The 25,243-nt window shown below is 40.3% G+C and overlaps 2 protein-coding genes across 18 annotated transcripts in view; both read right to left on the bottom strand.

Annotated features, from left to right (window-relative positions):
• ldlrad4b (low density lipoprotein receptor class A domain containing 4b) overlaps positions 1 to 281 on the bottom strand; it is a 90,162-nt gene extending 89,881 nt beyond the window's left edge. The window contains exon 1 of the mRNA XM_037536686.1: positions 70 to 281. The gene's annotated coding sequence lies outside the window, so the exon portion shown is untranslated. The remainder of the gene's footprint in view (positions 1 to 69) is intronic.
• A 6,270-nt stretch (positions 282 to 6,551) lies between these two features.
• ptk2ab (protein tyrosine kinase 2ab) overlaps positions 6,552 to 25,243 on the bottom strand; it is a 97,796-nt gene continuing 79,104 nt past the window's right edge. For 7 of the 17 annotated variants that reach the window (XM_017713184.2, XM_017713176.2, XM_017713173.2 and 4 more), the window contains 12 exons: positions 24,655 to 24,766; positions 20,040 to 20,078; positions 19,544 to 19,630; positions 18,284 to 18,433; positions 17,765 to 17,896; positions 14,972 to 15,034; positions 11,319 to 11,358; positions 10,977 to 11,080; positions 9,468 to 9,476; positions 8,339 to 8,494; positions 7,737 to 7,817; positions 6,552 to 7,311 (listed from right to left, as the gene is read on the bottom strand). In XM_017713184.2, coding sequence (XP_017568673.1) covers positions 7,099 to 7,311; positions 7,737 to 7,817; positions 8,339 to 8,494; positions 9,468 to 9,476; positions 10,977 to 11,080; positions 11,319 to 11,358; positions 14,972 to 15,034; positions 17,765 to 17,896; positions 18,284 to 18,433; positions 19,544 to 19,630; positions 20,040 to 20,078; positions 24,655 to 24,766 — 1,186 coding nt within the window. In that variant the 3' untranslated portion in view covers positions 6,552 to 7,098. Of the gene's footprint in view, positions 7,312 to 7,736; positions 7,818 to 8,338; positions 8,495 to 9,467; positions 9,477 to 10,976; positions 11,081 to 11,318; positions 11,359 to 14,971; positions 15,035 to 17,764; positions 17,897 to 18,283; positions 18,434 to 19,543; positions 19,631 to 20,039; positions 20,079 to 22,163; positions 23,762 to 24,654; positions 24,767 to 25,243 lie in introns of those variants that run through there. The other 10 variants (XM_017713179.2, XM_017713181.2, XM_037537275.1 and 7 more) reach the window with 5 other exon arrangements.

Here is a 25,243-nt window from a genome sequence, read left to right as displayed (position 1 = left end):
GTGACATGAGCACATATCTAATTCACTCTGAAACAACAAGCTAGCCAAGGAGAAACGCTGTCGACTTACCTCTAAAAAGAGTGAGATAATCACACAATCGCGATTCGGTTGCATCTGCCGAGAAGAGTCTGTCCGCCACCGCTGCTGGCTGTGTGATGATCCAGCGGAGATGACCTGGATTTCACTGCCAGACACGACACGGCGGGGTGGGGGGTGGAAACAGAAAAAAGGAAAAGAAAAAAATAAGCGGGGCACAGAGCCATGAGAAGGCAGATCTATGGCGGGCGGTTCACAACTCTTCAGAGTAAAAGTCCGGACTGAAATTTTGTTAAGCGAACACTTTAAATAGCACACGCGGTGCAGCGGACATGTTCATTAATGTGTCGGGTCGGGAGCTGTTATAACGAGGCAACGAATGCGGTAAAACAGTTAACTGTATATGGGAAGTCTATTTATCTTTTCGGCGTTGTTGGCAATTGTCTTCCATATGTTTTGTTTGTAACGAGTTTCTAAAACACGCACGATATTCGTCATGTTTTAGTCTTTCATTTGTGGAACATGGTAAGTTTACGGAAGTATGTTGAGAGGTTACATGCTGCCCTCTAGTGGCAGTCTGGTATATTTACATTATTTGCTAGTTTTCTACTAGGTTTTGGAGTTTCTGTGGGAATTTTTTGTCCCTTCATTCAGAAGAGCATTTTTTGAGGTCAGACACTGATGTTGGTTGAGAGGGTCTAGCTTACAATCTCGGTTCTAGTTCATCCCAGAGGTGTTCAGTGGGGTTGGGGACAGGGCTCTGTGAGGGCCAGTCAAATTCTTCCACACCAAAATCCCCCAGTCATGCCTTTATGGACCTTGCTTTGTGCACTGGGACTCAGTCATGCTGGAACAGAAAAGGCTTCCCTAAACTGTTCCCACAAAATGAAGTATACAATTGTTCAAAATGTCTTGGTCTGTTGAAGCATTAAGATTTCCTTGACTGGACCTTCACTGGGGCCCAAACCAACCCCTGAAAACCAATTCCATAGCCCCCACCCCCATTATAGTCACGCAGGCAATCTGGCATTGTGTATTTTGACCATAGGCTTGTGTGTAGCTGCTCAGTCCTGGAAACCCATTTTGTGACGCTCATAACATGCAGTTCTGTTGCTGATGTTGCTTCCAGAGGCAATTTACTCTTTAGTGAGTGACTCAACAGAGAATAGGCACTGTGCACTTCAGCAGTCACCAGCCCCACTCTAAGAGTTTGCTTGGTCTACCGAATCATGGCTAAGCCGTGGCAGAGGTGGAATCTACAGTGACATTATTAAAGTCACTGAGCTCATCAGTACAACTCATTCTACTGCCAGCGTTTGTCTATCGAGACTGAAAGGCTATGTGCTTCATTTTATACACCTGTTAGCAAAGAGTGTGCATGAAACATCTGAACTCAATAATGTGAGGCGTATCCCAACACTTTTGTTTATATAGTGTTTAGCAGAGGTAAAATATTACTCCAGTAAAAGTAGAAGTCCTTACTCTAGACCTCAACTTGAGTAAAAGTACAAAAGTATTTGGCTTCAAATGTACTTAAGTATTGAAAGTAAAAGTACTAAAAGATTCATTTTGGCTCTAATGTCCAATTGTCATTTTTGCAACAAAACTCGCTTCATCAACTCATTTTAGGTGAAAATCCTCCAGTGTCTCTCTTGGTAAACCAGTCTTTTGATAGAATGTCATTAATTAGTGACGCTGACAACTATTAACATGATCATAAACACAAAACACTGAAGGCAAACAGTTTCCATCAGGGAGAACCGAGTGGCTCTGAAATCACTTTTACAAACAAGCAAAGTTTCAGTTTAAGATTACTTTGTAAATTAGTTACAAGTTGAATAAAAACTTGCTTTAAACTCAGGATCACAGAGACGTTTCCTTTACTGTATTGATCTGTAGGCCTCTGCTCATAAACATAAACTAACCCAAACTAATTTACTATAAAATGAAAGTGTTTGTAAGAATTCAGAAAAAAAGAAACGTGCCAGTCAAACTGCATATGTGTACATATTTCTATATTGTGGTCTATTTACAGGTTAGGTTAGTTCCATCATTGGTGTTCTGGATTTGCACTTCTTTTGTTTTGACATGTTACATTTTTATACACACAAAAACCAAAAGGACAGATTTCTCAAAATGTAGTGGAGTAAAAAGTCAGATATTTGACTTTGAAATGTAGTGGAGTGAAAGTAAAAAGTCACCCAGAATGGAAAAACTTCAGTAAAGTACAGATACACAAAAAAACAACTTAAGTACAGTAACGAATTACATTTACTTAGTTACTGTCCACCACTGGTGTTTAGCATCAACCCAATGTTATGTCAAATGATATTAAGTGCCTTGAACAATTTGTCGTATAATAAGCCATGACAAAAGACAAGTCACAGTAAAATAGAGGCATCCACCTCATAAAACAGATAATGTACATTTGTAATATTTTGTCATTTCAGGGAGAAAAAAAATTCAGGGGAATAAATCCCAGGAATGCAGTTATGCAGAGGAAATTTCAGTATTAGAGAATACAAACTCACTCAATCTTTGGATAATATTGGCCCACAGTATTTGATTAGGATGGAAAATAAGAAATCTGCCCCTGGGGGGCTTCTTTGCCGAGTTACCATAATTGCGTATTAGTTGATGAATAAGTGGAACACACCATCCTCAATAATAAAGAATAACAGCTCTCATTCCACGGAGTAAAAACCGTTCACCTCGAGTCCAAACAGCCTCAGTCTTACAGAACTAGCACCCAGGACTGTGTTCTCTTCTGTAGCAGAGCATCTTCAGTGCCAGTGCAGTGAGCAGGTCAGGCTCTGTCTGGTTGAACGTGATTCCTTTCCCTCTGCCCGCTAAAGGTAGACGCTCTCTGCTTTACTGGCGCAGCAGTGGAGGGAAAAACGTGAGAGGTGCGTGAGCGACAGGACTGCCAGCGTTGCTAATGCCGATATATTTTAGTAGTGGATTCTTAGAAAAGGATGTACAATGAAACATTTCCTCAGCAGGTAGTCAGTTGTGCTTAAGGATGGTCATCTTAGACTGACAGGACCGACGCGAAGCACACGCACGCAGGGAGCTGGAGAGAACACTGCCGCGAGAAGTCATCTCATTTGGGAAATCTGTGAGCGGCGGAGGAAGATGGGCGGTACGGCAGTCACAGCTCGCACACGACTCTGATTAGGCACAACCAACGGTATTAACATTTTCAAAATTACTGCCCAATTAAATCCTTTAGATGTAACTGAAATCCTTCAGTGGTTTCATATGAATCGCTTTGTTTGAAAGAAACGTGCCAGGTCAGAATTCAGTGTTGTTGAGTGAAAAGAACCAGATGTCTGAAGCCCTCTCTCTCCCCAGCAGCAGGGCTGTGTCTGATCCACTCGCACCAGCACACGTCAGTGTTACTGCAGTGCTGTGAATGATCCAATACCCAAATAGTACCTGACCACTGAAGAACAGGGTATAAGGGGGCTAACAAAGTATGCAGAGAAACAGATGGCCAAGGACATGTATGTGTGTATATGTATGTATGTATGTGTGTGTGTGTGTGTGTGTGCGCATGTGTGTGTGTGGGGGGGGGGGGTATATATACAGTACTCAAAAAAATAAAGGGAACACTTAAACAACACAATATAACTCCAAGTAAATCAAACTTCTGTGAAATCAAACTGTCCACTTAGGAAGCAACACTGATTGACAATCAATTTCACAGCTGTTGTGCAAATGGAAAAGACAACAGGTGGAAATTATTGGCGATTAGCAAGACACACTCAATAAAGGAGTGGTTCTGCAGGTGGGGACTACAGACCACTTCTCAGTACCTTTCTGCTTTCTGGCTGATGTTTTGGTCACTTTTGAATGTTGGTGGTGCTTTCACACTCGTGGTAGCATGAGACGGACTCTACAACCCACACAAGTGGCTCAGGTAGTGCAGCTCATCCAGGATGGAACATCAATGCGAGCTGTGGCAAGAAGGTTTGCTGTGTATGTCAGCGTAGTGTCCAGAGGTTGGAGGTGCTACCAGGAGACAGGCCAGTACACCAGGAGATGTGGAGGAGGCCATAGGAGGGCAACAACCCAGCAGTAGGACCGCTACCTCTGCCTTGCAAGGAGGAACAGGAGGAGCACTGCCAGAGCCCTGCAAAATGACCTCAGCAGGCCACAAATGTGCATGTGTCTGCACAAACGGTTAGAAACCGACTCCATGAGGATGGTATGAGGGCCTGACACCCACAGATGGGGGTTGTGCTCACAGCCCAACACCGTGCAGGACGCTTGGCATTTGCCAGAGAACACCAGGATTGGCAAAATCGCCACTGGCGCCCTGTGCTCTTCACAGATGAAGGCAGGTTCACACTGAGCACATGTGACAGAGTCTGGAGACGCCATGGAGAGCGATCTGCTGCCTGCTACATCCTTCAGCATGACTGGTTTGGCAGTGGGTCAGTAATGGTGTGGGGTGGCATTTCTTTGGAGGGCCACACAGCCCTCCGTGTGCTCACCAGAGGTAGCCTGACTGCCACTTAGGTACCGAGATGAGATCCTTAGACCCCTTGTAAGACCATATACTGGTGTGGTTGGCCCTGGGTTCCTCCTAATGCAGGACAATGCTAGACCTCATGTGGCTGGAGTGTGTCAGCAGTTCCTGCAAGATGAAGGCATTGAAGCTATGGACTGGCCTGCCCGTTCCCCAGACCTGAATCCGATTGAGCACATCTGGGACATCATGTCTCGCTCCATCCACCAACGCCACGTTGCACCACAGACTGTCCAGGAGTTGGCAGATGCTTTAGTCCAGGTCTGGGAGGAGATCCCTCAGGAGAGCCTCCACCACCTCATCAGGAGCATGCCCAGGCATTGTAGGGAGGTCATACAGGCACATGGAGGCCACACACAATACTGAGCCTCATTTTGACCTGTTTAAAGGACATCACATCAAAGTTGGATCAGCCTGTAGTGTGTTTGTCCACTTTAATTTTGTGTGTGACTCCAAATCCAGGCCTCCATTGGTTAATAAATTAAATTTCCATTGATGATTTTTGTGTGATTTTGTTGTCAGCACATTCAACTTTGTACAGAACAAAGTATTCAATGAGAATTTCTTTCATTCAGATGTTGGATGTTATTTGAGTGTTCCCTTTATTTTTTTGGAGCTGTGTGTGTGTATATATATATATATATATATATATATATATATATATATATATATATATATATGGGGCGGCGCGGTGGGTGGCGCTGTCGCCTCACAGTGAGGAGGGCCTGGGTTCGATTTCCCTGCCAGGTGACCGTGGTCCTCTCTGTGTGGAGTTTGCATGTTCTCCCTGTGTCTGCGGGGGTTTCCTCCGGTTCTCCGGTTTCCTCCCACAGTCCAAAGACATCCAGCACCCCCAAACCCCCCCCCCCCCCCCCCGCAACCCTAACGGAGAAGCGGCTTAGAACATGGATGGACACACACACACACACACACACAAAGGGAAAAAAAGGGGTTTACAGGCTGCAAGTTTGGCTGTGAGCAGTTTTTCCCCAGTATCAAGTTGTACTACAGTGAATGTGACGGTGGGCAATATGACAAAATTGGTCAAAAGTTTAAGAGCATCACCATTTTTTTTTTACAGTTTTACTGATAGAAGCAGTTGAAGTCCAGTAACCTGAAATAGTACAAAGGTAAGCGGTAAACTGCCAAAGGTTCAAAAACCCTGAATAATAAACTTAAACCTTAAATAAGTAAATAGATAAATAAATATTGTTATTAAAAAGGCCTTTTCAGGAAACAAGTCATTAGTTAACAACTTATAGCTGTAAGCTGCAGGAAGTAAATTAAGCTCTGAAAGTTGGTAACCCTCTGTGTGCACAAAAAGTGTTTTAACAGTGTTGAAAAACTACACCCTCTAAGACAGTACTTGGACAATATTGCACTTCGGGATGTAGTATATTGCCATTGCAATGACGGCTACTTTCAAAAACATAGATAAAATTTTTGTTTCATCTCCAGTAGTTATACACTGACACTGTAGGGCTATAACTTTTGAGCAGTAGTGAGTGAACATTACACTTCACTTTTTTGATTGTATTCTGGATTTTGTCAGTAAGAAGAGCAGACATTTTTATATTCAGATCAACTAGAAAGCTTGTAAACAACCAGCCTATAGCAACAGCATAAGCTGCACAGTAACAAGTAGCTGATTAGGTTGACCCATTATGCCACTGTTTTATTTTATCTATTTTTAACAATTGTTTGAAGTGTCTTAATGCTTAAATAGCTTATTTCTGCCAACACTAAATTTAAAAAACCTTTGCACTGGCTGTTTTCACAGCCTTTTAAATGGTGCACCACTCTTTTGCTGCTTCATTTTTTATTTGTTCTCAAATCTCAAATGAACTAAATATGATAAACGTAGTGAGTCATTAAGTATCATGATATGTTCTCTATATCACCCATCCTTATTGTGAAAGCTTCAGTAAATACACTACTCACAACAGCTGTAAATATGAATAAACAGAGACTCTGACTCTTATTGCTTTTATTTCAGTCATAGCTTTATTTTAATCCTAGGTGGCACATGGCCAAAATGTACAACCCTCTCCTTCTGAGTCCTGGAGAGGCACATGAAGCCCTTGCTCCACATCCAGATGAACACAAAACTAACTGAAAGTAATGTATGTCTGGTGTTCTAGAGCCAATGTCATGGTGTTTCTATATTATGTTCAGTCTAACTGTGGAGCAGAGACTTGCCAATGAGATACAGAAATTGTAGATACAGTGTGAAGATGTCTTCTGATCTCCAGAGACCTGTACAACAGCTCGGGATTTCCGTTCCAGTGGCATTTCATCAGTTCAGGCCTTCTCCTCATAGTACAATACAGCAGTCCCAGACAGACCCCATCTTCAGCGCTCTTGGCAGCGCTGGCATAATCGATCCAGCCGCTCCTTTAAGTAAAACCCTGCTGAGCTCTTCAGAGGCCCCTGCCATTCGTGCTGGTGAGTAGTAGGGCGTCTGCCTGCTGTGGACACGCTTCAGTCCATGCTGTAGGGGGATGGGAAAACCAAGCCGGGCCCGGGGGCTAGTGTGGCCGTGCCTGGCCCAGCAACTTTAGCCTGGCCTGGTCAATCACATCCAGCAGGTTCTTCGCATCCACAGCCAGCGCATGGGCAGCCGTCAGCATCTGCTTTTTATAGTCCTGCTGGAGACTGGTCATCACATACTGTTGGGCAAGCTTCATTTTATTTATCAGCTCAGCCAGGTCAGAGTTGAGCAGTTTCTGAGCCATCTCCACCTAAAGAGCACGAGGCAGGTAAACATTCATAAGCTATGCAACAGTAATAGATACGTACTCAAACAATGCAGTAGCGGGTACTAGAAACACACACACAAGCCAAAAAATAAATACTAAAAAATTATTATTATTATAAATATCATACAAAAGTAAGTAATACAAACAGCCAAACAAGCAATACAACAGCAGATACTAAAAACAAATGTTAATGAGCAATACAATTAGCAAGTATTAGCAACAGGAAAATACCCATAAGCGATGCAATAGTGGGTACCAGAAACAGGAATATACTCCTAAGCAATATCAGTATGTTCTTCTCAAATGATTTGAATCTAACAATATCAGTGCACATGAATGCTGCCTTTATGTGAGAGTTATAGCATTGATATTTATGTGTGTTATAAATAATTAGTAATCACTTGTACCTCTCGGTGTGTGTGAGCTGGCAGTAAGGGAATGGTCTCATCCACTGTGGCCAGTAGATTCCTCAGTGCTAAACCCACCTCCTGAAAAACAGAAATCATTTTGACTTATGTCACATGGCAACATAACATAAGAACATAATGCACTAGACATTTATATATAGATTTATTATTATTAAACATCTGAAGGACTCAAGTCCTTCAGAGTGAAATGATAACACTAAACAAATTATTCTGTTTCAAAAAATGACACTATGATGAAATTGGAAGTCATTATTCACTCATTCAACATAATTATGGAATTTCCATTTCATTTCCAAATGATTGTTTAAAAAACAGTTTTCTTTAAAGACTTTCTTTTTCTTTTCAAAGAAACACTTTTCATAATGACTCACGTCAGAACTGGTTCGATATTTTCATTTAGAGACTCCAAATAAAAACAACTGCAATTACACTGATCACTCTGACAAAGTTCCTTAACAATTTAAGCACCTTAAGCAACCTTAAAACACTTCAACATTAACTTTGATATATAATAAACACCGCACAATAACTATATTATAGGACTAAATGTAGGGAATGAGGTGTGCAGATTTGCATCATACCTTCACCATTGGCACATACTCCTCTGGGGGAGCTGGCTGGATTTTACTGGACATCTCAATCACAGCCTTCACCAGCCCAGTCACATTCTCATAGACTTTATCATTGGAGCGATCCAAGTTAGCCGTAGGGGGAGAGCTAATCTCCTGAGGCTGAATCTGAATTAAGATAAAAAAAAGGAAACAACAAACAATTACAATATACAAAAAAACCTGGTATGCAATGGTCTTATATATTTGACAATGTTATTACTGTCTATAGTTATTATTGCCTACTATCATTGCCTGCTTTGTGGCAAGCTGAAAATATTTTATTGTGACTGTCATTTCAGATTTTCGGTAACAGGGGGCAGTATACTACAAAGAAAAACCATTTCACCACGTTGTATGTATATGGTTAGAAATTCCTGTAAAACTAAAGATTTGCACTATAGAAGACTTAAATGTGGATTAATATATAGAAATTTCTCATGAACTGCCATAACACTCAATAAGGTCTTACTACAAGGAAATCTGGGTTGTGCTGAAAATTCTGCTTTAGCCTCAGAGCACAAAGACTCCACACAGTGAAACTTTGATAGTTTACACTTAAGCCTTCTATAAGTGTTCCTAAGACATAAGACACGTGCGTATCAAATATCTCAACAACTGCTTTTGTATGCAGTTCTCAATGTTTAAGAATACCTTATTTCCTTAGAAATGAATGAACGGCTAAATCTCAGCTGTGTTCACACACAGCGAGCTATAGTTATAACTATCTTCACATCACACAGGTTTGTTAAAAAAAAGGCTGTTGGTTAGTCACTAGAAGTAACCTCAGAGAACATCCTGATGATAATTAGTAAACACTTGTTAGCAACTTGTAACCAAAGTTTAATTATCACCTCTCTCAGAAGACAACGGGCTCCCCATCAACATAATGAGTCAGACCACTCAGACAAGAGACAACAGTTTGAACACTCTATAACCCATCGTTCAACTTCAGGAACTGTGATGAACCAATGTGGATTTGATAGTTGGGAGTTATACTTCTGAATAGTACTATTTAAAGCAGTCAGAATGTGTGCTTCTATTCTGAAAGCTAACAGACATGCAGACAGAGGCACAGACAGGATCCACTCAGTGTTCTTACCCTCCAGGGCTAGAGATGCAAAACAGTGAGGCAGAAAGTGAACGCGAGTGAAAGATAGAGAGAAAGAGAGAGAGGAACAGAGGAATTAATGTACAAGTGATACATATACATGCATCATTTCCTCATATGCTGATAATAGATAAGACAGACAGGGAGGTACCAAATATTGCTTTAACAGTGAATGAATTCAGCTCAGCAGATTCAGTTCCAGGTCTGTTTACATGCCTTTACTCAACTCTCTGTACTCTATATAACAGCATTTACAGGATCATGCTCGACCCTGTTTGCAAAAATTCTTATAGGATGCGCAGGGGAAAGCTTGTTAATGTTCATAAAGCTCAACACAAAACATGGCATTTGATTGGCTGAGCCAAGGCATGGCTCTTTTCAGGCACCTCTCATCACCATTCCAAGCATCATTACATCCAACCAGTCCACTACAAAACATGCCCCTTTCTGACAAGATGACGTGTGTAGGTCTAATAGCCTACTGGCTTGATAAGTCAGATATTGCATTCTGTCTGGAGCTTTGTTAGCATTTAAACATTAGCCCCAAAAATATACTCTGGATTCTGTTTGCTTTCCCTACAAAATCCATTCCACTGCATAACAACAAATTTAGATGTAAACAGTTGTATTGTGTACAGGGGCATTTCACTTGCGGTGTGTATGTGCATAAGTATCGCAGGGGAATAAATTTAGAATAATTGCAATTTTGTACTTTTTTAAAAATACTTTTTTAGGGGTGGGCAATATGGCAAAAGACAAATATTATGATACTTCAATGCTTTTTATTGATACATGATATGAATCATGATATTTAGTTTTTCTGAGTTTGATAATTTGGAACAGAAAAAAAGCATCAGTAAAGCAAAAACAATATGATTTTTATTAAATGTTTCACAAAATGCACTGCACTAAATTCAATTAAACAGGACTAATTACGCTCTCTTTGTAATGGAATATGCAGCTGATAAGTGCTCTTTAAGTACTGAGAATATCCGTAAAAACTCAGAAAAGCATATTGTGCAGTCATTTTTTTTTAATGATAATCATAAATATCATCATACTGTCCATCCCCAAGCTAAAGTTAGGACTTTAACTGTAGACATAATAGAATTTAGCTATAGTATATAGAGTAAAATGGAAATCCCCCATTAGTGGACAAAGCTTGTGTGTATGATGTAAGGGGGTTTTCAGCATGAAAATGTTTCACTTGGAAATACTGAGTCTTCTGCTATGCTGTCTTGATCCCCCTTGTGTTACAGTACAATCCACAAAGACACGATATACCCTACACTGCATAAAAACTACTTGACTCCTGGACTTCTCTGCTTGTACATTTGTAGAAGTATAACTACAGTGGTGAGCAAAAAGAAAAGGTATCATGCTTTTATGAACTCTGAACGCAGTACAAACTACAAGAATACAAAAACTATTCTTTCACATGGTGTGTAATGATGACAGGGTGCTTTGGTTAGGCCTGTGTCCAGCAATGTGTTCTTGTACCTTGACTCCATCATTGTAGCTGTCAGCAGGGCTGAGACACGCGGCACTGACTGGATGGGTGGGGGCTCCAGGTCGAGGAGGCTTCTTAGGAGGAACAACATGATCTGAGAAAAAGACCATTGGCAAAACAGACTTATCACAAACATCCAAAATGTATAGACTGGACATGATGTTAGTATAAGGATACACAAACATGTGCTTTCAGTGCTAAAACTGAAGGCTTCCCGTGAGTGGAAACAATTACTCTAAGCAAAAAGTAACATCTCAAACATGAGTCTTTTCACACTTTTTGATAAATGCTTTGAAGCAACAACGACCATGAGCTGAGGGATGGAGATTTACCTGTTTTCCCCACAGGCTGGTAGATGTGCTGGTTTCCTGGCTGCAGAAATAAACAAAAATACCATCAGTCAGTGAAACATTTTGAAGTAACTCCAGTGTAGCATCTCCAGCTTTGTTGTTGTGGTCTGGGTGGGGAACAAGCCAGATGCCTGAGATGCCTACACATACACACAAACATACATCTGACCACACCACACAGTATCAAAAAATGAGAGCGCAAAGGGACAGACCAGACCAGCCCAGCAGACATGTACAAAAATGAGTTTTGTTTTCTCTTTAGCCAGTACAATAAGGCAGGTTTTCGGCTGCATTTCTCTATGTGCCATGTTGTCCAGATGTTCCGCTAAGCAAAAATCCAATAATTTATTCCTACAAATAAATCTGCTATTTCCTTGAGATGCAAGAATAGTATGAACAAATATGTTGACCAGAGCCACTACTAAATGCAAAACAGTTTAGGCAAAATAATCTATTTAATTTATTTTCTGACTAATCCTACAACTGCAATAACTGCAATTTAAAATTGCAATTACATTCTAAAATTTTTTTTTTGGTCAAGAACACCAGCACATCTATTTCTTTCTGGCTTGAAGTTTAAACACTGAAATGTCAGTTAGACTGATAGGCCCAACCTCATCTACAGGCGGTTCACAAGCTCAGCGTTATTAGGTTACATTACCCCACTTAAAACAGTGTAGGCTGAAATTGTATATGTTTTCTCTCAGTGATGCTTGAAAACTGGAATTTATCATAAGTATTCAAATAATATTTAAGTGTTCTAGATGAAGTCTACTCTACAATTCAATAGCACCAAAACAGAGGAAATGACTAAAAACCCACAAAAGGAAACACCCAAACTGCAAATACCAACTGCCACTCAGCCCACTCCCCATGAATAAATTCCTGGGCCCCTCATGTCCGGCACCAATATCTAATGAACAAATTTTACAAAAATAAATAAGCTGCACCTCTCATCCTAAAATAATCAACAATTCATTTTTAATGCATACGTTTCTTATTTCAACACTGCAACATCACAGGCAGAAACATTAGCTGAATTCATTTCAATTTTATTTGTATATTGTTTTTTACAACAGGCATCACCACAAAGTAGCTTTGAAGAAATCTCAGCTCAAGCCTCAAGCCAGCAAGAGGAGGGCAGCAGTGGCAAGGAACACTTCCTAAGAGCAAGAGAAGAAACCTTGAGTGGGACACCAGAACTCAAAAGGGGAACCCGTCCTCCTCTGATCCACACCAGATAGCAAAACAGTAACACTACAAAACAAACAAGCTAGTGCTAAGCCCATCTTAACCGGGACACAGTGTTTGGTGTAATGCTTGCTCTACAATTTAAGTTATCTTTGCGCCAAGATGTTTTTTCAGGAAGCCTAGCCCTTTAAGGTACATAGCTTTTCCTTAGATTCTTCTATAGTTTTATATTAGTCATTATGCATACGGTAGCACTGATAGAATGATGTTTCCATAGCTGAATATTCATTTAAACAATGAGAGCAGTTAATGTACACGGCCAAAGTAATTTCCTTATTTCGTTTGTTGTAAGGTATGAGTAAAAGGATGATTATGAGTAAGGTCTGACGAATTTCAATACTAACTTTAACACTAGTTATCAACACAAGTGTGCCTTTATGAATTTCAGATGAAGTGCTGTAAACCACAGTGGATATTTTCACATGCACTTGGGCACAGGTCAAAATCTTAGAACAACAAAGGGACACGAAATGAGAAATATCCTGCTCACACATAAAAACATCCGAGAACAAACTAGCAGTCATTAGGAACTCCAACAGAACTACTATTCAATTTCATTTTGTTCCCACCACTTTGGGAGTGAAACTGACGTATCCCCAAGCAACACCACAGAGCTCACTGTGTAAGGAGAAGAGAATGTGCAAAGAGTACCAAGCAGCTTCTGCACAGACATTCACCTGTGAGACACCTTCCTTGCCCAGGATATATTTCTTCATCACATACACAATGGGTCGCAAACAGGTTTATCTGCGATAATCAGTAAGTGAAAGGTGTTCTTCAGTGAAGTACACTTTCAGCTCGCTCATGAGAGCAGACTACACAAAAAGTCCTTCAAGATCAGACACCTTGTGTCTGTCAAGGTTTGTCTCTGTGTTTTTAAAGGATAATTACACTATTGATGAAAATACCATAATGTCTGAAGTGAGGCAACTCCAGCAGACATATACACATTACAACAAAGAAACCAAAGCAGACAGTAATACGAATGGAGTCCTCTTTGTGCTCCAAGCATACACCCATGCCATAGGTCTTCACTAAGGTCTCATCCATTTTGTATTCTCCATTCAGGTAGTACAGGTCGATATAAAGCCTCTCATCTGAGAAACCACTCAGGTATTTTAAGAGCAATGAACTGCAGTCTGTAAGTCCAGGTCATAAGGCAATATACTCGTATTCTAGTCGATGCACCAGGTCAAGAGTAAGAAAACAAAGTCACACGGTAGCTAGCTTATTCTCATAATCCATATTAGCTTGCAAACTGAGGGTCACTGGAGCTCAAAGGAAAAACATTCAAGTTGTAGTGGTTAGTGCAAAGTAGCTACTCCACTGGACATAGTAGTGGAAGCATTCTTTTGGTATTTGAATCCATAAAATGAAGCACAAGGCAGAAGTAGGTAAGCTTCCCAAGAGACTGCAATGAAGGTGGGCAACGAATGCACTGCAGCCAGTGCCAAAGAGAGTTACATTCTGCTGAGTTGGTGCCTTGGGGTGTGAATTTGTAGGAGTGGTAACTGAGGAACAGGCCCATGCGGAGCACCATAAACCCAAAAACAAAAAATACCACAAAAAATATCGCTGATTAGCTTTGTTACTGGGGCACAGCAAGCCAAGGGAAAGGCAGCAGTAGCTCTACAAGACATCAGCATTGCAGCCACTATCCGACCTGAGAAGCAGCACTTCTGAGGTAAGGTGTGGGAAGTAGTGGAAAGCCAGTTGTAGCCCCCCACAGCCACAAACTGAGCCAAGAGAATAATAATTAGCTTCTACGCTGTGGCTGGAAAGCAACTGGGAAAAGCCATAGCTAGCTGCAGTTTGATGTTGTAGCTACCAGGAGCTATGCTGAGTTTGGGAACATGAGGAAGGAAGACAAAACAGCTTGATTTTCTGCTTTCAAACTGCTTTCTGTATGAGAAGATTATCTAAAAGCAAGTCTGTTTCAGTCTGGGAAAAAGGTCAGTCAAACATAGGGTCATGAGATGAAAAAGTGAGTGAGCAAGCTATATACAAGCAATCCAAGTGGCCAACCTGTGCCATGGTGAGAATACAAAATAAGGTGACTCTGCTGCTATAAAATATCCCCTGTATTTTGCACTGTGTCTGGCAGCCAGCAGTAACAAAATAGAATTAATGTTGGTAGCACTCAGTATTTGCTGTTTCAGTAAGCACAACACAGGAATAAGAAACTTTTCAGATTTCAATCATTACTGGAAAAACTGCTTCCAGGGTCCCTCCATTAAAGGAAGTGTGAAGGAGGCCGAATTTAATAATGTCTAATCATGGATATCTCCATGTTTATGTGGATGTGAATTATGTACAGAGAATTGTTTATTATTGAAAAATGAGGAAGTCCATCCTGGAAAACAAACATACAAACAGAAACTCACCGGTCCCTGGAGAGTGCAGTCCTCTCGGTCTATACTCCCTCTGGAATTCCTCAAGTCTGGTTTCTGAGACAGGGGAAGCCAGAGCATAAATCTTTAGTGAACACTAAAATCTCTAGAACCTTTTCAGTACTTACAGGTCTGTTACATGCCCTTGTTAGGAGCATGAACACAAGAAAAGCCGAGTGCAAAATTGGGCATGGCATAAAACAAATCACCAAAAATGTGACAGAATAACACAATAAATTATGTACATGAGACACACAAAGAGGATATTTCACCAAGTCAAAACGAAAATGCTCAAGTAACCACAGCATGCTAAACATGACACTTAAGAATAGACTTCGCATATCCCTGTCCACCAACACTAAGTTAAGTAGCTACAGTTAAGTGGTCCCATTAACACTAACAAAACTGTCTAAAACACATTAGCACTTGAGAAGACTAAAATCAGCAATCAGAAGCATTTAGAAACCCATCCCTGCCCACCACTGTACCAGTTTCCCAAAGCAGGACTTGAAAACCTGCATCCTACGTGCTCTTCCTTCACGTTTCTTTCTAATGCGCTGTAAGTATGTAGAAGAGAGCACAGTGTAGCTCCATTCACAGCAGAAGTGTGTGCCGAGAGGAGGCTCCTGTGGTGAGGCATGCATGCACCCACTCTGAGTCACTCCCACTGAACGAGCCTCAACTTAGCTACACCAACTCTTTCCCCTCGCCCTTCTCTCCTCCCTCCTGTTCTTCCCCTCTCATCTTTCTCTTTCTCTACTTCCTTCTTTCTGTGTTTCTCGGTCTGTCGTCCTATCTCTCCTCCCTCTTTCTTTGTGTCCCTTCCTTCTTTCTTTATGTCTTCTCTTCGTTTCGTTAGCCCTGCCCGCTGGCATGTGCCCACCATTTCCCCAGCATTAAAGAGAGGTGACGGGGGAAAAAAAATCCCTCCTAGCCATAGCAATTTAACTTTCATCAGTGGCAGGTCAGGGTGAGTTTAGCTGCTTCACGCATCAGTGCAAACACCACCCCCTCATTACTAAGGAATTCTCCAAAACTGCACCTGTACCATACACACTGATACCATATACAAAACCAAACTCAGTCATCCCAACACAATATGCTGCATCTCTAATTAAAAATCCACACAGTTTGTGTACATGCACAGCAATGGTAACATTCAAATGAGTTTTGGAAGCACAGCTTGTAGGTGGTTTTTAGCCTGTTTTGTTGTTTGCTGTGAGCTGCTTTTAGCTGGGCACAGGAAGGAGAATGAGGCTTTCTATGAGACAGGCTGAAGATAATGACAGTCAAGTAAAAATAACTGAGGGTTCATGCCAGAACCCCACATCCTGCTCTCTTGCTTGCCCTCTCTCACTCGTTCACTCTCTCACACACAACCGCTTGGCAAACATTATATACAAGCTCGCTCTCTTCATCTCTGAGCACAAAACTTCCTTCTGTGCAACAGAAGACTATCACAAGAACATAAAAGAATTATGAATTACATTATGCATAGCAACGCTATAGGTCTATACATAAAACCTACATTCTCAATTATTGATACTGGGTTGAATTTTGTGAATAAAATACAGACATTTAGAAAAGAAAAGAAAAGAAAAAAAAAAAAAATATATATATATATATATATATATATATATATAGCGAGAGAGAGAGAGAGTAGTTATTTTTGCAGTATTGCCCAATCATATGAAAAGGTTAGCATTATTTAGGTTGGGGCCCAATTTCCAACATTTCCCCAATCATAAAACAAGCCGACACAAGCTGCCCAGCATGGATGTAACAGACTAACATTTGCTTCACAGAGCTCAGTTTTTATGTGATATGCAATATGATAAGTAAAATTCTTAAACTATTTTTAAACAAAGATTAGAGCACTAATTTCAGATCCAAAGTCCAAAGTGGACACATTGATAAAGCTGCGTGAAATTTCAGGGATATACAGCAGTGTAAGGCACAGATGAGCTTGCTTAAGCGTGAGACACTAGCTCAAGTCTTCTAATGTCTAAGTTACTCATAGGAGGCTTCAATCACAGAATTTATTGGTCCTTAAAGAAATGAAAGTTCTTCTGCAAACTGTAATATTAACTCAAGCATTGTTTTATCAACAACTAAATCCAGGAAGGCCCCTTCCTTCTGAATGTTTGGAGAAATCAACAGCTGACTTTGGCTCTTTTCATGCTCTGAATTTAAAGACACCACATAACGCAAAACAACATCATAGTTTCACCGGGTCTACCGCAAAACCTTAAAGATATCTAGGAAATACACTACCATGGGTACACATTGTTCCTGGATAACAGAGGTTTCTAAACATTGTTTTTGTTTACAAGTTGTTTACAATTAGATGAAAGAACCATAATTACAGGGAACATCAAGTTACACTTTGTCCACACAGAAACAAATCATTTTCTTCCTCTAGAAACAAATCATGCCTTTCCTGCAACTTTGAGAACAACTCTCATCTAAGAAGTCTTAAAACATATTAATTTCAACAACAACAACAACAACAACAAAAAAAAAAAACAACCAAAAATGGTTCAGTGTAGCTGGTAGAGGGAGCTCTAGCACTTTTTTAGGAAACCTGGTGGGAGAAGGCTGAGAGCAGTCAGGAGTCAGGAGGAGAATGACATGATACAGCTGGAGGAGGAAGAGCCAATGGAAGAAAGAAAAAAAAAGAGGTAGAGGACATGACAAACCACTGCAAAGTAAGGCAAGTGCTAGAGGAGGCAGAAAGAGTACATTCATCAGAGAAGAGGGGAAAAAATAAAGAAGGGAACCAAGTACCATAAAGCGCTCTTCCTGCTCCAGCCAGCGCTGGTCCTCCTCCATCTGCTGCTGCTGCAGCATCAGCTGCTCCTCCATAAGGTGAGGTGGAAGGGATTGGCCCCCCATGCCTGCTCGCAATGCCCCACCATCCTGCCACACGCACAAAGATGTACAATATATTTACTAATCAAATTGTTTCACATTTGAAAAAAAAATGTAGATGTAGTAGGGGTGTACATCTCTGACCTCAAAATTCAAATCAATTTGATTAGTTAGGAAGAGATTTGATTCTTTTAGAACAATTCAGAGTTATTTTTAAACATACACTGAATACACAAACATGACTGAACACCAAGCCTTTTTGGATTTATTACTTTTTTACTTGAAATTAGCTAATTTTAAGCTTTACTTGAAATTAGAATTTTATTATGGCAAACACATAATAATGTGATCAAAAATTGATCACAATTGATTCTTTCATCTAACTCATAACCATTACATGAAGTCAAGTGAATGTGTTGTGCTGTCAGCACTCACCTCCAAGCTGGGGTTCCACATAGGGTGGTCTTGAGCAGCTCTGTGGTGGTTCCAGCCATCATGGGGGTCAAGGCCCAGCCCAGCAGCCTGGGGAGGATATATCCCACAAGGCATGGCAGGCATGCCATGAGGACCAGGGTAGCCCCCCACCTAGATATCACACCAACAGAGATACAAGTCTAACAGATAGCCCACTGGTGGAATAGTAGAGCATGAGTAGAGCATTCCTAATGGATGTGGTATGTTTTCATAGCTGGGAGAGTAAATTATTTCACTCTTGAGTGTGGCTTTCAGTTGTAAGATTACTTACATGTGCTTTATAAGATGAAAAACATGCTCATGTTTTTACAGATGTGTTCTTGAGTCAACAATGGCCCTACTGCAAAGCTTTTGGGAATTCCAACATTTAAAAAAAAATTCTGCATAATTTAATCATTAAGATGTAAATGTAAATATGAGATGCTCTGTTCCAGAGAAACTTACAGAGAAGTGTTTAATGTTAACTGGACATTTTGGATAGTAAATAAAATGTCTATTTGTAGACATTGTGAACCCAGGTTCCTGTCATTTTAAAACAAATTTCTCTAAAAATAATCATTTTAGATCTAATCACACTGAAGGACTTTCATTTCAACATCTATGCATTCTATCCACCTGTGATAACATCCTAGATGTTGCATATACAAAGTCAAACCTAAAAAAAAAAAAAAAAAAAAAAAAAAGTATTGTAAAAAAGCACTGTGAAAAAGTATGTGCCCACTTCCTAATTTCTTCTATTTTTGTATAACTGAATGTTTCAGATCATCATTACTTTTAATATTAGACAAAGTTAAACCAAGTAAATAAATGTTTTTAAATGATGATTTCAGTTTAGGTCAGTGTACACGATTCGTCTTGCATTTTTCCAAAAAACACCAGATGACCTCCAAGACTTCTGCCGTAATATTCTGTGGACTGATGGGTCAAAAGGTGGAACCTTTTAAAAGACTTGGGTCCCATTACATCTGGCATCATCGCAAGTTACTGCAAATGTTTGATTGCAGCTGTTTCTGCCAAGGGTTATCTTTATCCTCAAAAAATAAAATGATCATTTAGAAGTTGCATTTAGTGTTTACTAATGCTGTCTTTATCATGTATTAAAATTAATTGGATGATCTGAAACATTTAACTGTGACAAATTAGCAATAGAAGAAATTGGGTGAGGGGCACTTTTGACAGCGCTGTAGATAATGTGTTGAATGTTAGAGAAAACTTGTGTACCTGATAGTGATTGTGCTGGCCCATATGTTGAGGACTGGGATAGAAACTTTCGCTGGAACGTGGACTAGGATAACCAGGTCTGCTGGGCTGCAAACACACACATGCACACCCCAATGTCACTATCCAACCCTATTTGCCTTTGGATGAGAGACTGCAGTTAGCAAAGGTTAAACAGGCACACACAAAATTACTTTGTGTGGACAGGTAGTCCAGGCTGTAGAAGGGTAAAAACCAAAACAGGCATTTAAAAAGCAAGCGGTTAGTTAAACATCCCAAAAAGTTAAAAAAAAGAAGAAGGAAAAAAAAAAGTCTTTTTATGTACTCTTATTTAGTAGTTTGTTACACGTGGGGAAGGAGTGGGATGATATTAGAAATTACAAGACAGGACTGGACAGTGAAGGCAGCAAGTCCTCTTCTGACTGGTTGAGATGTTGCGCCACATTCAGCTGTGAATGGAGAGAGTTTTAAGGCGTTTGCAGTTTAAAGGCACATCTACCTTAAACACCTTCTCATAGAGGCAGTCACGCAACCACCCCTCCGGAGGAGCAGAGGAAAGAAAGATCCGAAAAACAGGAGAATAAAGAGTGAAACACAGTGGCACACACAAGACACAGATAATCAAGTCAAAATGAGGCTGGTGCAGTGGCCAAATGTCCCCTTCTGCCTGTTGTGAAACCACATTGTGGCATCTTTAGAATCCTTATGTAGAGGACAGATCTGGGGGTTTATACAAGCACTAATTAAACTCACTTACAAACAGTTCATGCACATTCACGTGAGTGGCAAGTAAAGGCAGTCACATTATGTTTAGGTCTGCGTTACATGCATTAAAAAGGAATCAGGAAACACAGAGTTGCCAGTTTATCTACACCAGTGGTGCTCAAATCCTGCTCCTGGAGATCTACCACCCTGAAGAGTTCAGAGCTAACACACCTGGCTCTAATATTCAGATGTCTCTGAAGGCTCTCATTATCTGGATCAAGTGTTAGATTAGGGTTGGAGCTGCAGGGTTGTAAATCTCTAGGACCAGGATTGGGCACCCTGATCTAAGCATTGGTAATTGTATCAAATACATGTACCATACAGCAGTGGTTCGAAAACCAGTTCTCAGGGACCCCAAGACAGTCCACATTTGTACTCTATCAATATGTGCCCAAAGTTGGGTTGAAGCAAAAATGTGGACTGTCCAATCTTTAAGAGTTGATTTGAAGATCTCTGCCATACACACTAGCACTTAAAAGTTTGGAATCACTGATCAAAAGTTTGAAAATCAATTTTCAACAATATGAACCAATGTGGATTCAGAAAAAAAATATGAAATGAATTCAGTATGAATTCAGTAATCCAGTTCCATGCAATTTCATAGCTTTTTAACAATTAGTTGGAAACAAGGAAGTTGTTAAAAAAAAAACCAAACAAAAAAAAGGTAATGTCAGATGTGTCCATAATAACGAACAGCAATGTAGATGATTAAAAACAAACTGAGAAAGCTATACATGAACTTACTTTAGAATAAATTTAATACATAGAATGCCTCATATTTGAAAGAGCTGATATAACACAATACACCTCATTAATATAGGGGGATTCCAAATTGTTTAATAGTAGTGTAGTTGCATTTTGTAGATTTATAATTACTGACTGTAGTTCATCTGTTTCACAATTTATCAGTCCGTCTCTACCTTGTCCATCAGGGGAAAAGGACCGCCACAGGGCAACCACTGACCAGATAAAGTTTCGTACATAGATCATTCTCAGCATAGGAGCTGTGGTAGCAACATGGTAGTTGTAGTTAGTGTGTATTGCACTAATGTAAGTGTGAGTCAGAACTGCTGGAGTATTTAATACTGTGTACTTGTTGGTAAACTTTGTAGTTGTACAGTTAAAGATTAAAGTTAATCTTTCTCTCTGCATAATTTGTATCACCCATTGTGCAGCTCTACATTTTCTGACCACTGCCGGCTGTATATATTTAATTGGCTGACTATTCTCAACTCTACAGTGACACTAAATGGTGTAAGAAGCCCAATGCTACTGTCAGATACTAATGCTACACACATACCCCCCGACATGCTGTCAATTCTCTGCTGAAAACAGTCCACTATTTAAATAATATTTGGTCAGTGGTAGTCCTACAGTGTTCCCTTTCCATTAACAAATGGGGTAGAGGGGGGCTGCTACATTGTGCAGCAAAAGATGAGCTACAGTCAGTTATTGTATATCTACAAAAATGCCACTGAGTATAAGTACTAGCCAAGTATTCATAATAAACTGGCAGCTGCGTATTTCCTAGGGATTATATGACATCCAGTTATCCTATTTAAGTTCTTATCAGACCTGCCTGTGGGGGGTGATAGTGAGCATGTTGGTTCAGGTTTGGTTGACGCAGGGGGAAGCAGGGTGGCACCATGGGACCGCAGTCAGGATATTGGGCAGCTCGGGACTCCATGGGAGGCAGAGAAGGCCTCCTCCGGAGCCTGGGCCCCCAGTGGGGTTTGGTGGGAGTCTGGGAGTGCAGCGCTAGTGCATGGACAGCAGGGGGCTGGAAGAAGCTGAGTGAGAGCTGAGAGCCGAAAGACTTCTGCACAGGACAAGCAGAAGCAGCAGACAAACAGTCCATGCTAACACTGTTCTGCAGGAAGGGTCTGCGGGAGGGCTACAAACAGACATACACACGAACACAAAAAGGCACACACACAAAGCCAGACAACACAAGGACACACACAAGATGGATGACAAGAGGAGATATTTAGAAAGGCATGACAAGGACGCAAACATGAGTCACAGCCAAGACATTTACAGTACTAGCACTCACGTTAGTGTGACAATGACAGACAGACATGAACACTTGTGCAGAAGCAGTCTGAATGACAGCATGGTCATGAATAAGCTCAGCAGAGGGTGAAAGCATGAGTGCGAGAAGCTCTGAAAGCACATGCAAAGTAGCAGAAAGAGTGCAGGCTAGAGAACTAACAGGAGGTGACCAGCCAGACCCATCAATCACCAGCAGTCAAACATTGCTAGCCTTCACGCCTGACTTTCGGAAGGAATCCTGGAAAGAATTTTCTATTAAAACATCACATAGGCAGGCTAAAACTAAACCGGAAATTTGTGGCTCTATCTACCATATCCTCAACTCTATCAACTGAAAATTATTTTAAGAACATTAAGACAGATTCTTCATCCCCTTAAACCCAGAGGAGTGTGTATATGGGCCCACACTTCAGTTCCTCACTCTCAAAAGTACAAAACGTATAAGTTGTACAGTAATTACCAAATAATAAATAACATACTACATGTCCAAAAGTATCCATTCATTCCATTAATAAATTCAGCTAACAGGGTGCACCCGTTATTGAAACAAGCACTCAACTGAACATATACAACTTCTATAATCTCCACAATAAAGCACTGACAATACAACGGGGTGCTCTGGAGCAGTCACACAAGTCTAAGGTCACCATATCCAATGCCAAGCACTGGCTACAGGGATCTAAAGCATCCATCTCAAAGCACTGGACTGTAAAAGCGTAAATGTGCTCACTAGAGTGAGGAGTCGGAGTGATTTAGATCCAATTATCCAGCATCAGTACCTGATCTCACTAATGTGTTTGAATGGAATCAAATCCTCACAACAATGTTCCAACATCTGATGTAAAGTCTTCTCAAAAGACTGACATTAACACCCTTAATTTCAGAAGAAAATTGGAGCAGGTGCTTACAAACCTCTGAATACATGGTGTAGTCACTGAATATTACATACTACTAGACAGATATTACATACAACTTAGTAACTAAATAATAAGATGATTCAACTTACAATTAAAAAGTTTTACTAACCATAAAGAGAACTAAACACACTCATTAAGAGATGAAAGATAAAAGGTTAATGAGCTTACTATTTATACAAGTCTGACAGAACCTCTGTAAAGGATGAGGTATACAGATAACATTCCATTCAAGAGAACTTAAAGTCTGGAGTCAGTAACAGAAAGTACACCTATGGAAGGGGAAGAAGGATCCAGCCATAACAAATGAGATAATGCCATATGACAAAAGTTCCTGACCTTGATCCTGAAATAACCCAATCACTTGTTAATTAGCAGAAGTGGATCAGGTGTGTTGGAGAAGGAAACTGATAGGGTTCTCCATAATTAGGGTTAGGAATCACAGCATTTGCAGTTAATAAGGATCTGTAAGCGCTTTGTGCATGGATCTCTAACATCACAGTCACAAGTTGAGATGAGTTAAGATAAGGAGAGAAAGTCAAGGATTAAAAGGATAAGTTTGGTATTGTGGAAGCAAATCAATTTTGAAGAGATTTTTCACTAATGTAAAAGTGACATCACAGCTTTATCAGAGGTGACAACTGGCCCTGTAAAATCCCAAGTCTGGATGAAAAAAAAAAAACTACTGGCTGAAAAATCCTGAACTTGTCCTTAAATCTGCATAAGTACATAAAATAAGAATAATCCCTCATCACACATTTATACATGTCAGTTTATAAAGAAAATCCACATATAAAGATTACACTTCCATATCACACATTAACATTCAGTATTACACATCAAATTTAACTTGAATCCTGAATACATTTCATACTAATAAAATATAAATCCGAAAATAACATACTGCATATATCAAATAAACATCTTGTGCTGACCTAACAACTACATGGAAAGCAGTGAAAGGTGATAACTTGTTAAACAGGTAAACAAGCCTCTTCCAATTCCAGTGAAGTTAGGATGTTTTGTAAAACATAAATAAAAACAGAATACGATGATTTGCAAATCCTTTTCAACCTATATTCAATTGAATACACAGTGAATATTTGCAAAAAACAAAGTTTATCCGTTTGAACATTAAAAATCTTGTCTTTGTAGTGCATTTTCACAATGTCCCAACTTAATTGGAATTGGGGTTGTAGTCTCTCTCTCACTTTCAAACTAGCAGTGAAATGAAACCATTGCCATGGAACAATAAATATATAAAAATATACACTGTAGATGTTTAGTTCCAAGACACATACTTACACATCACATTTTCATTTTCCGCCTGCATGAAAATTTAAGTTAAGCAACATAAGTGCTAGTTGACTGTGATGTACTCACTTTTGGGGGTGCCTCGTCTGACCCTCCTGAGTCCCAGGACACGTTGACCTGTCGTCTCATCTCCATCCGACTGCGCTCCTCCTGCTGTGCCTTCTCCTCCGCAAGTATAGTGCTGGAGAAAAATTGACAGAGAGCGCCAGGGTGAGCTAACAACATCTCTCCTACAGCCCAAGTTCAGTCAGTAGGAACAAATCCAGCCACACGTGCTCCTACAACAAGAGTTCTTCACACTGAGACTGTGTTGAAGTCTGAGTGTATGCAGAAGTCTTAAACCAGGCGTGCCCACGCAGGCAGATCACAACCGAGTTCCAAGGAAGAATGAGGTCATATCCAGCAACAAAAATTTACAGACATTGTCACAGAACACCTTATATCTTCACAGCTCATTTATATGTAACTAATATGGTTATGAATATTACAATAAATAAGAGCCACAATTAAAAACATGACAGCCATGCTTCATGAACAAAGCTATTCTGAAATTTTGTATGTATTCAATAGCAGAAGCTATTCTAAGCTTTGTCCACAATGAATTCTGGCCAAAGAAATGTTCATACCTGCTGTGGACTTGGTAAGTTCTCCCTCTGAG

Source organism: Pygocentrus nattereri, chromosome 3 (assembly GCF_015220715.1).
Source record: "Pygocentrus nattereri isolate fPygNat1 chromosome 3, fPygNat1.pri, whole genome shotgun sequence".
In the NCBI taxonomy this organism is placed as follows: Eukaryota; Metazoa; Chordata; class Actinopteri; order Characiformes; family Serrasalmidae; genus Pygocentrus; species Pygocentrus nattereri.
Note: the sequence above shows the minus strand (reverse complement) of the source record. Positions and strands in the feature narration are given on the sequence as shown.